The sequence below is a fragment of the Vitis riparia genome, chromosome 4 (genome assembly GCF_004353265.1).
Source record: "Vitis riparia cultivar Riparia Gloire de Montpellier isolate 1030 chromosome 4, EGFV_Vit.rip_1.0, whole genome shotgun sequence".
Classification (NCBI taxonomy): domain Eukaryota; kingdom Viridiplantae; phylum Streptophyta; class Magnoliopsida; order Vitales; family Vitaceae; genus Vitis; species Vitis riparia.
Genome location: NC_048434.1, coordinates 3,940,140 through 3,952,068, shown reverse-complemented (window position 1 = coordinate 3,952,068; position 11,929 = coordinate 3,940,140). Strand labels below are relative to the sequence as shown.

Sequence of the window (11,929 nt, the reverse complement as noted above, 5' to 3'; positions counted from 1 at the left end):
AAAGAAAAATTCAGAAAAAAAAAAATGCATGAAATTAAATAGTTACAATTAATGGAGGAAACAAAAGAAGAGAGCAAATTACACTTCATTTACCTCTTATAACTTTCTAAAATTTGTTCTTCTTTTGTTTTTGAAAATAGACTAAGGTGGTGCTTATTTTTTTGGCTTTTTACTGAAAGCAATTTAGTTTTAGAATTTAAGTTGTTTGTTTTTCTATTTTTTCATAACTTATTATAAACTTTTTACTAAATAGAAAAAACCAAAATATATAGCTTTTTCTAAATAGAAAAAAATAACATATTGATTTTTTTTACTTTTTAATACTTAATAGAAATAAAATACTACAAAAACAAACAATCTAATATTTAATACTATTAAGTATTAAGGTTCTATTTAGAATTAAGTAAAAAAACAAACACCACCTAAAACAATTTCTAAACATTACAACTAATTTTTTAAAAACATTTTCTAAATTTTGTTGAACACCCGATCTTCCCAAAAGCACTGTTTTATGCCATTAGTGTTTTCTAAAATCACTGTCAAAAAACTCTAAAGTGGGCGACGAACAAACTCTTTAAAATCATTGTTAGTTTCCAACCAAAATCACAATATCACATACACCTGTGGGATATTTTATGCTTTTGAAGCTTGATAAAAGCCAAATCTGCAACTTTCTACTCCAATTACATGATGTGCAGCACCTGATGGGGTGTGTTATTGAACAAATTTTGGTATATAACAGACTGTCAAAAGGCACTTGCCTGGTATAACAAGTATCTTACAACTTTTCTTAACCTAGAAACATCAACCACCAAAAAAAAAAAAAAATCCATGAATGAATTTTAAGTGGTCATTCATTCATCCACCATCAGAAGAACGAAACCTAAAAGTACCAGAAGCACCAATTCATACATACCATATGTGATGCACATATACTTGAAAAAAAAAGGGGGGTGACATATACTTGTCAAGTAAACATATTTGCTCTACCTGAGCCTTTCACCCACACCACCATTCTCACCCTCTCTTTTACTAGTTGATACTTAACCCTGAGAGTGAACCTAAAAAGCTCTCACCGATCTCACGCTTGCAGAGGGGACACAGAGCATTGATCTTCAGCCATTTATCCACACACTCCTTGTGGAAGAAGTGAGAACATGGCAGCTCCCGAAGCTCGTCGTTGTTTGCATACTTTGCCAAGCAAATACAGCATACCTGTACAAACAAATTTGTCATTTATGGGACTAGCATGGTTTTTGCATGTTTAATTAAACGCTGTAATAGACCGACAATGATCGACCAGGGCTACTTGAGATATAGAAATTTCAGTCTCTTCCAAACCAACCTATTGGTAGCAAGTCCAGGTTAACCAATTCTCAAATGGCTGGCACAGAGCAGGCAAGAAATGCCATGTTCTCACCTCTATTTACCAATGGTCCTCCATGGGGCATGGAAAGTTGGAGAGGAAGTATGAAGCTAAGAAAATGAGGGGAAAAGGAAGGAAAGTAAAAGCGAAGGAAAAAATAATTTAAACTTGCTACTTTCTTTTACCATGGTTCTCCAATTTTTAAAAGATTAAGATTTTTAAAATGTGTAAGTTTTAAAACTTCCATTGTATTTCATTTTTCTTTGCATTTTCCCAGACAAACTAAACCAGATTTCTTCTTCCTTATCCCTATTACTTTCCAAAAACCAATAGCAACCTAAGCATCAGGTTAGAAATTCCCTTTACGGAAGGGGAGGTGTTCGCGGCACTTTCAGATCTAGGCAAGGATAAAGCCCCCGGCCCGGATGGCTTCACCATGGCCTTCTGGTTGTTCAATTGGGATTTAGTAAAGGCTGAAATAATGGGCTTCTTCAAGGAATTTCATGAGAGGGGCAGATTTGTAAAATCTCTAAATGCAACATTCCTTGTACTAGTCCCAAAGAGGGGAGGAGCTGAAGATTTGAAAGATTTCAGGCCCATCAGCCTTGTAGGCAACCTCTACAAGTTGCTGGCCAAGGTGTTGGCCAATAGAATTAAAAAGGTGATGGGAAAAGTGATCTCAGAGTCTCAAAATGCCTTTGTGGAGGATAGACAGATTTTGGATGCAGTGCTGATTGCAAGCGAGGCTGTGGACTCAAGATTGAAAGACAATGTGGGAGGGGTGTTATGCAAGTTGGATATAGAGAAGGCTTATGACCGTGTTAGCTGGAGCTTTTTGTTGGCTGTTCTTAAAGAGATGGGGTTTGGAGAGAGATGGATAAAGTGGATTGATTGGTGTATCTCCACAGTGAAATTCTCTGTGTTAGTTAATGGGTCTCCATCCGGTTTTTTCCAAAGCACGAGGGGGCTAAGACAAGGAGATCCCCTTTCCCCTTATTTGTTTGTGATCACCATGGAGGTTTTTAGTAGTATGATGAGAAGGGCTATTAGGGGGGGCTACTTATCTGGGTGGAAGGTGAGTGGTGGGAGGGGTGAGGGGAAGCATATATCGCATTTGTTGTTTGCGGATGATACGTTGGTTTTTTGTGAGGAGTCTTCAGACGAGATGACTTATCTAAGTTGGCTTCTCATGTGGTTTGAGGCGTGTTCGGGTTTGAGGATTAACTTAGAGAAGAGTGAGATGATCCCGGTTGGAAGGGTGCTAAATATAGAGGGTTTGGCTTTGGAGTTGGGGTGTAAAGTGGGAGGGATTCCTTCTAGTTATTTGGAAATGCCCCTAGGGGCAGCTTTCAACTCTTTGGCGGTGTGGGATGGGGTTGAAGAGCGTTTTCGTAGAAGGCTTGCTATGTGGAAGAGGCAGTACATATCTAAAGGGGGAAGACTCACCCTAATTAGAAGCACTATGTCCAGTATGCCTATTTATTTGATGTCTCTCTTTCATTTGCCTAGAAAAGTGAGGTTGAGATTGGAGAAAATTCAGAGGGATTTTCTGTGGGGTGGGGGAACTTTAGCCCATAAACCTCACCTTGTAAGATGGAACTTGGTATGCTTGGAGAAAAGAAAAGGTGGACTAGGGGTGAGAAATTTATCTTTGATGAATAACGCCCTTTTGTGTAAGTGGAATTGGAGGTTTGCTAATGAGAGAGATGCGTTGTGGAGGAGTGTAATTAGCCTCAAGTATGGCGTAGAGGAGGGGGGCTGGTGTACTCGAGATGTGATGGGAAGAAACAGAGTTGGGCTTTGGAAAGCAATTAGGAAGAAGTGGGGGTTGTTTGATGGCAGGGTAGCTTTCCATTTGGGTAATGGGCAAAGAGTGAAATTTTGGAAAGACAAGTGGTGTGGTGATGGGCCTCTTTGTGAGTCCTTCCCATCTCTTTTTTCCATGTCCATGTCGAAGAATGCTTGGGTTTCGGAGGTGTGGAATCCTGTTGGTGATGGGATTGGTTGGACTCCTCTCTTTGCAAGGGCGTTTAACGATTGGGAGATTGATTTGGTGGAGCGGTTGTTGCAGAAGATCCAAGCTTTCAGGGTTCAAAGGGAGGAGGAAGATAGAGTGATATGGACAGCTTCAAATGATGGGGCTTTCTCAGTTAGATCCCTTTATTCTATGATGGAGCCGGGGGGCCTTTCTTTGTTCCCTAGTGAAAGAATTTGGAGGGCAAGAGTGCCTCCCAAGGTAGCTTTCTTTGCTTGGGAGGCTTCTTGAGGTAAAGTTTTAACACAAGAGCAACTTCAAAGGAGAGGGTTCTCTTTGGCAAATAGGTGCTTTCTCTGTCTATCTGAAGAAGAAACAGTGGATCATCTCCTACTGCATTGTGTCAAGACGCGGGTCCTATGGAACCTCCTTTTCTCTCTTTTTGGAATATCTTGGACTCTCTCGTGTACAGTGAAGACAACCCTTCTTGGGTGGAATGGAGGGTTTGTGGGAAAAAGACGCAAGAAGGCTTGGCAAATGGCGCCTTTATGTATTTTTTGGTCAGTTTGGAATGAGAGAAATAGGTTAGCGTTTGGGGATGAGGACCTTTCGCTTCAAAGGTTGAAATATTCTTTTGTATGTAATCTTTGGTTTTAGGTCAAGGGTTCCCTAGCAGAGAGTCATTCTTCTCTTGTAAGTTTTGTAGACTGGATAGGCTCCTAGTTAGGGAAGGTGGTGTGTATACTCCCTGTATACTTAGAGGGCACCGGTTTTTGGTGTTTCCTCTTTTCGTTTAATATACTTCTTTTACTTATCAAAAAAAAAAAATCAGGTTAGAAACACCTTGTGGGTTCAAACCAGAATGAAATTTCAGTTGACCCCGTGAAGACTAGGAACCTTTCATCCAATGAGGAGTTTGGTTTTACCAACCCTTCCCTCATCATCGTAAGCTACAAAATACAGAACAAGGCATGCAAAATGGGCAAAGCATAGTATGAACTTCTTTAGTTCAGTTGTATCACTGATCACAGTGTGCAGTATCAAGTTATGGAGGGCTATGGTATAACAACTGAGTTACATCGAAACAGTGGCTTTTTTGGCAAAAATACACTGCACAAGCCCTCCCAACAGTGATGTGGCACAATGCAAAGAGTTAACAATGAACCAAGGAGGCTCATGGTGGAGAACTCATGAAGAAAATCTACAGACTTACTGCATCTTCTCCAGAGATCACCCGCTCCCTTTCTGTTCCTGCTGCTACAACCCCACCTTCACCTGCACCTGAATTACCTTCTCTATCATCACCATTTCTATTTTTTTTCAGCTTGAACTTGTAGGTTGGAAGAGCATTTATTGATTCTGATGTGGCTCCTCTAGTCTGTGTCAGATCCTCTCTAAAGCCAAGGATGGAAATTATACAAGGGAGGCAGCAGCAGATTGTAGCACATAGAATGAACGGCATGGCATATCCGATACAGCTAAAGGTAAGAAAGACTATACATAACCTGATGAGGAAATGCAAAGAATAGGTTGAGTTCTCGCAGAAGGAAATAATGGAAATGACAAAATGTGATAAATGGTACTAAACAATACCTGTACAAGTTGGGAGCCTCAGAGGATGAGGAGTGCCCTCCAAAGATCCACACATTTCCTACCACAAACCAAACAGCAAAGAAGCAATCCAGAGCCATCTTGAAGTATTCCACCAGAACCTTTAGTCTGCCAGGGAGACAAAAACCTACTCCTTAAGTATTATGGTTGTAGTTCTTGTTTAACTCGAGATATCTTGTAACTAACAGGAGAACAAGTTAAGCTTTTATAGGATGCATGCACACAAACACACACATATGTACAATTAGGGGCAAATGGCCAGAGACAGTATGTCAAATGAAAAACAATGGCAGTGCTCCTCATCAGAATAATAGTTGTTCCAAACAGCTCATTGAGGCTTAGTGAAGACTGAGTATCGATATATTTTTCGTTTCCAATAGGCAGAGAATTGATTGAGCTTTTAAGAAACCTTCTTTTTTAACATTTGACAATTATAACCCACCATCAACAGATCAAGAAATTAAGGTTGAAGCAATCATTGAACCTCTCTGTTCAAGAAGATGTTGGTTCAATACTTTCAAAATACTATTCATGAAATATCTGGAGTTGAAAGCAAAAGGTTGAGCCCAAATCTGATTTTCAAAGAATATGCATAACATCAGATCCTCCAATTTTGTCAGGAAGATCCTATCATGTTCAAGAAGTTGGCTTTGCAAAGAGAATTCCATTGGAACCTCCCCTCAGCAAGAAGAATCTGATCAGTTTCGGTCCTAAAGCACATTCAATAACCAAAAGGTGGACTCATATCACAATGCAGTACATAATGGGCATACACAATTTTTTAAAATGTTGGATTTGTTATCAACTTATCAGTTAGCTCTGTAACAACAGAAACTCGACACAAATGCACCATCTCCGCCCATCCACCAAATAAATGCATTTTATCCTGGAGCATTAGTAACAAGGAGTTAAGTACTTCAACACCTTTTTTAAAGCACATTCAACATTCAATTAAAATGGTCAGCAATTTCAACTGTCTATCAAAAGCCAACGATTGCAACTGTATTTTACAAGTGCAGCCATGATATTACGAGTTAAAATGACCACCAAGACCTCCAAAAGGAAACCATGTGCTGGCTTACTTCCTCATAAATAGTCCAAGAGACATGACCTTGAAAAATAAACAATCATCATGAATCACATACCTACCCATAGCTTCATATTGCTCTTCTTGACATGGCCAATATGTTTGCCAAGATCCGAACCTCGTTATAAAGACCCTTAATGACTTCAAAGCCTGTACAACCTAAGAGTGCTTAAAAGTGTCCCTCTTGGATAAAATGCATCAAGACCCTGTTCTGAGTGCCCTCCTTATCTTAAGAAGAAAAACATACCCCCTCCCTCATGGGGAAGTTTCCCATTTCACATGTCAAGACTTCAAATGTTGTTGGGAAGTTTCCCTCTTGGTTTGCCGCCTCAAAAGTTTGAAGTTTGTTGGGGTTTCTCTTTGTTTTTAGAGTTCTATTGTTGGGAGTTTTATCCTTTGTTCAGTTTGTGTAGGAAGGACCTCTCATCCTTCGCTTGCTTACTTCTCTTTCTTTTGTAACTTTTCTTTCTCTTGTATCTTTTCTTCTATTAATATATTCTTCTTCGTTTCTGATCAAAAAAAAAAAATGTTGTTGGGAAGTACAGAATTTTAAAACTTTTATGATTGGAATTGTGAGATCCCATATTAGCTAAAGGGAGAAGTTTCTAACAACTTTTATGCAATGGGCTCCTCTTAACAATGTAGACTAGTTTTACAATCGCAAAGGTCTTGGCCAAAAGCAAACAATATCTACATGGGAGATGCAAGTTGTTACAGATGATATCAAAATCAATCCATAGTCAAATGTAGGAGTTTATCTAACCATGTAATCCCATTGAACATGATGAGAACTTCATGCCTACCAGGGGCGAGATGGTGGGGGTGAGAGGCGAAGAGGGATTGTTAGATCCGATATCGACTAGAGAAAGAAGTGCTTGAAATTTTATAGGTAGTGGATTTCTCTTATTGTTGCTAGTTTGCTATGTGTCCTTGTTGTCTAGTTATTGTTGGAGTTACGGAGAGGGGATTAAAGTAGTCTGTAATAATTTATTCTCCACTGTTCAAAGATGGACAAGAATGCCAAAAACCAATCTGACAAAAAAATGCTATAACATAGTCAAGACGGTATTACATTAGAATATGATTCCTCTAGCATATGAAGAACTGACCAAGTTTTTTCCAGATCACCGTATGACACCCACTGCACAATGTTTTACCCAGCTTTACTTGATCAGGCCAATATAGCATTGTGCTTCCTTGTTTTAAAATTCAAAGGACTTGTCGAAACTAACCCCACAAGGTGGAAGGAAGTCAATGTAAAATGAATTTTGCACATCTATAATTGTTACAGGACATTTGAGGGTGGGGATAGAAAGGTAAAAGAAAGAATAAATAAAATAAAATAAAATAAGAAAAAGAAATAGCCAAAGGCTTACTGTTTTTTTAGCATTTTGTCCGTTTACAAATAAAAATCGAAGGTTAGAGCCTTCACTTGCCTTGTGGCTAACAAAAAGGTTAATACCAATTATCTTTACAACAGAGGAGGCCTTATAGAGCCCTTAGTCTGAGCAACGCCTTATGCATTGAGCAGTAAAGAGACAACCAATCACCTTGTCCTTAATTGACCAGCAAAGATGGAGTTAAGACCGACTTTCGTCCTTGCAGGCTTGGCTTGGGTAAGTCCAAGAGAGGTAGAGATGTGATAGAGATCTACTTTCCAAAAGTTTGGTGGCAATGCTAGAAGCAGGGTGCTTTAGGGTGTGGTGACAAGCCTCTACTATGGATGATCTATCTAACTAGACAAAAGTATCAGGAATTTGAAGATAGATGGAGGCATTTAGAGTCAGTTCAGGGTATACTGCATTTCTTCTCCTCCCTATGGGTTTGATTTCTTCAGAATTCTTAAGCACTCCTTAAGAGTTATTGGATTGAAGAGTTTCTTCTTCTGACAAGATGAGGTTCATTATATTCATAGTAGTGCATTCTGGGTAAGTTCCCCTTGTTAGGCCACCTAAAGCTCATCTTCAATTTTTGTTTTTACTGGGAATTTTTTTTCATGCATGTGAGGTAGGACTAGTTATAGAGATCGAGGTACTAGCACTGTTGGAATATTTGGCCAAGGCATATGCTTTAGTTAGGTTGCAGCAACTTCTTTATGCAGGAATGGGTATCTCAGAGAAAAAGAGGTCCTAGGTATTTGAGCTCATTGTTGCGAAGAATATCTTGCCTGTCCACAGAGTTGGGGTGTTTCATTTTTATGAATTCCACACTCAACAAAACAGTTAGCAAATTCTTTGGCTAAGAATGAAATGCCTCTATTTTGAGGTTTTCTTAGGGGATTTTGCCTCTCCTTAAGTTGTATCTTCAATTTTTATATTGGTTTTTCTTTCAGGTTCCTTTAGGGGAACTCCTCTGTTTTATTCTGTTTCTTCTTTGAAGGATACCTCATCCTTTTTGTACTTTTTGATTCACAATACAATGAAATCATTATTTCTGATAAATAAAAAAAATAACAAATAAAAATAAAAACAATGAAACAACAATATAGCAAGGTCATATGGACCTAAAATCTAAAACACTCATGGAATTCAGATATGGTGCTTTCTTAAGTTAACTACTAGATCATCAAATTCACCATGGATCTGTTGTTACTAATCAGAGTGCTATAGCTACAACGATGATCTACGAGAAGCTTCAACTGCTGAGAAGCAAATTGATTAACCAAAACAAGTTTTTTGAAACAGCATGGTGACTCAGAGCAAAACAAATAGTTCAACAAAGAATAATAGAAATATTCTTGATTGAAGAAGGACAACATGGCAATTGCTGCAAAATGATAACATAAACGCAATCTGCTTAACAACAACAGCAACACCACAAATTCATACCTTGCACTTAATCTCCTTACACTTTGACTGTTTCTCGTGGCTGGAACAGAGGGTTGGCGATCTTCTTCTTCTGAGGTGCCAGTAACTGAAAGGGAAAAGGTAGGTCCTCCAGGGAGGTTGCTGTGAAAAGAAACCTGCCGTGATTGAGCTGACTCTTGCTCATGACCCTGGTTGCGATGACGAAAACGCCAATAGAGAATAGGGAGGGTCGCAACACATCCAGATGCATATCCCACAATCCATATAAACAATGGAGCATGTGGGTGCTCATGCCGTGACAAAGATAAAACAACAATAGATGCAATAATCTGACTCACAGTCAGAGCTAGTTCGATAGAAATCCATAACCCAGAATTCAATGGACTCCTACGACGGCGGGCATCTGCTCTCCTTCTGAAGGAATTTCTGGAGTTTGATACATTGGAGGAAGAAAATGAAGGTTGAGAAATAGGGACCCTCGCACTACTTGCAGGTCTATCGTCATGCTGCAACAGGTCCAAGCTCGTTGAAGGTCCATCATTGGATGAATTAGATGAGGAAGCATCACCACTCCTAGTTATGTCAATGACATGCTCAGTATCAATTTGATTTCCTGGTTGCTCCATTAATAATGGGTAAATATCACTTTGACTTTTACTATGTAGTTCCAGTGAGGGAATGGCCATCTAAGTCCGCCAAACAAATAGGAAGCAAGGGAAGCATAGGAAGATTAAAATAAGAACACCGTCTTCACATCTGCTTTTCAACTGTGCCCAAATAAAGGTTGAACTTGTATTCTGCATTCACTGTCTCATACTTGCCAACTTAAAATTACTTGAGGCCACAAGATGTGGAGAAATTAACAGTCAAAATTCTGATAAGATGAAGCAATGTCAGAATGATTATTTTCTTCTTTCACCTTTCTGAACATAAAACCATGACAAATTGACAATATTAAAAGAAAAAAAAAAAGATTCAAAACTTTATATTCTTTTCTTTCCTCAATTTGTATGCAAACAAATGGAGGGTTAATAGAATATGCATCAGGGATAAGTTTCAGCAAATTCTATAATATGATAGCTAGCGCTTCAGAATAAGCCAGCAATAAGAAAATAAATAAATAAAGGCACTTGAGGATACTTTGATTAAATCAACACTACTACCCATAATTTCATAACTGTCCATACATATGAAAAAATGAAATACCATCCCTTAGATAACATAAAATGTAGCCATAAACCCGACCTAGTTCTTTCTTTTGTGCAGGAACCAAACCCTAATCTGCTTTGAATCTTATATTTTTCCTTTTCCTTTTATTAGACTTGGAGAGAAATCCCCACTTAACTGTGACTGGCACAACTACTTTGCTTAATTGAGGTGAGTTTGAAACAGCCTAAAGCAAACCATTCAAAGCTTAAGTTTCTTTCATTTTACTCAGTTTTCATAGCAACCAGACTGTAAGCAACGCTCAGCATAGCACCCAATCAATAATCAAACATTCCACCATTTTCCTTAAAAAAATAATAAGAACAACAACAACAATAATAATAATAATGCAAACAAAAATAACAGTGACAAGGGGACAATTTGACAATTTACAGATGGTAGATTCGGCAGTGGAAACCTAAATCCTCAACTTGGAAACTCAGAAAGTATTCAAAGGTAAAGGAAAATCAAACTTTATTTTCCTTGGCCTTGTTAAGTTGATTTTATACGGTTTCTTAACCTCAAAAAGATTCGTTTATTTTCCACCATCAAAGTTTCTCTCAGCACCCAAAGAGACGGCAATTTCAGAACAACCGTCCACTGTCTTAAAAAAACAATCAAAACCCTAGCCCCCTCAATTACCTCCCGAGAAATTTGCGAAAAATAAAAGAAAATCGCACTCTGAATCTTAGATTTTTCCATTATCTGATGCGGCGATGCCCAATAAAAATAAATAAATAAATAATTTCACCGAACTGAGCCTAATACTATCAATCCTTCCTGAGTTAACTCTTTGACTACGTTAATCCAGAAAACAACAAAACCCCAAAATTTTCTTCCGTTTTCTTTAGGTTTCCCAGCAACGAAACAGACCACAGATTCAAACCCCATGGCCCTCTTCAAGACGGATCAAAACTCAACGAACCCACCAACAAAAGCTTCAATTAACGCTACGAACTCCCCCCAAAACAATAAACCGACATAAAGATTCGCCAATAAAGACATATATAAATGAGTAATTAGAGAGAGGACTGACCAGCGGCAATTGAGGTAGCAATTGGGAGAAGAATCGGCGAGGTTCCGTAGTCTGTAGTTCTGATTTGATTCAGTGCTTTTTTTGTAATAATTTTTTGGATTTTTTTATTTTTGGGGATTTTTTTTTAGGCAAATGGCGTCAACTTTAGAGCTCCGTTGCTTCAAGGCATCGTCTGGGAATATATATCAGATAGAGAGAGAGAGAGGATAGAGAGAGAGAGGAGAACAATCTCTCGCCCTTCGTTTCAGGTTTGATAATATACTAAATAGTAATAATTCAATAATATACCCCTGTGTTTGACTCCCACACACATATCATTTTGCATTCAAACTACTTTTCCATGAAAATTTGTAGATTTGAGAATTTTCTCTAGTCCCGATCAGACAATCACTTTACTTTTATAAAGCTATAATTTTTATTCAGTATCAAATAGCTTGAGTACTAATATAATTTTTTTGTTTTTTTATTTTTAACTTGAAAATTAAAATAGAAATCCTAATTTTAATAAAAAGATTTAAATATATAAATTTTTAGTATGAAATAGCGATATTTTTATTTTATCCCATATTTAAAATTCAATACTTTATCCTTAAAATTTATTAAAAAAATGATATTTTGTCTCCGATATTTGTTAAATAGTTGATGAATAATTTATTAAGTTAAGAATACGGAGTATTCAGTAAAACTTAATATTTAATAACTTAAATTGACTTTAAGATAAATTATATTTAAATTGTTTATTTAAAACTTATTACTTATTTTTTTTATTTTAAAGTATTAAGGTCGTTTAATAATATTAACTTAAATTTTATTATAAATAATTAAATTAAAATATTTATCT

At 37.5% G+C, this 11,929-nt stretch overlaps 1 protein-coding gene across 2 annotated transcripts; it reads right to left on the bottom strand.

Annotated features, from left to right (window-relative positions):
* Positions 1–686: 686 nt before the first annotated feature.
* On the bottom strand, positions 687–11,323 carry LOC117912632 (E3 ubiquitin-protein ligase At1g63170). 2 transcript variants are annotated; one of them, XM_034827320.1, is made up of 5 exons: positions 11,089–11,323; positions 8,868–9,769; positions 4,935–5,060; positions 4,555–4,846; positions 687–1,215 (listed from the first exon to the last, which is right to left on the bottom strand). In XM_034827320.1, the coding sequence occupies exons 2-5, from the start codon at positions 9,530–9,532 to the stop codon at positions 1,033–1,035; spliced, it is 1,266 nt and encodes a 421-aa protein (XP_034683211.1). In that variant the 5' UTR covers positions 9,533–9,769; positions 11,089–11,323; the 3' UTR covers positions 687–1,032. The 2 variants fall into 2 exon arrangements, with proteins under 2 accessions (XP_034683211.1, XP_034683210.1); XM_034827319.1 differs by having other exon boundaries at positions 8,868–9,720.
* Positions 11,324–11,929: the final 606 nt, after the last annotated feature.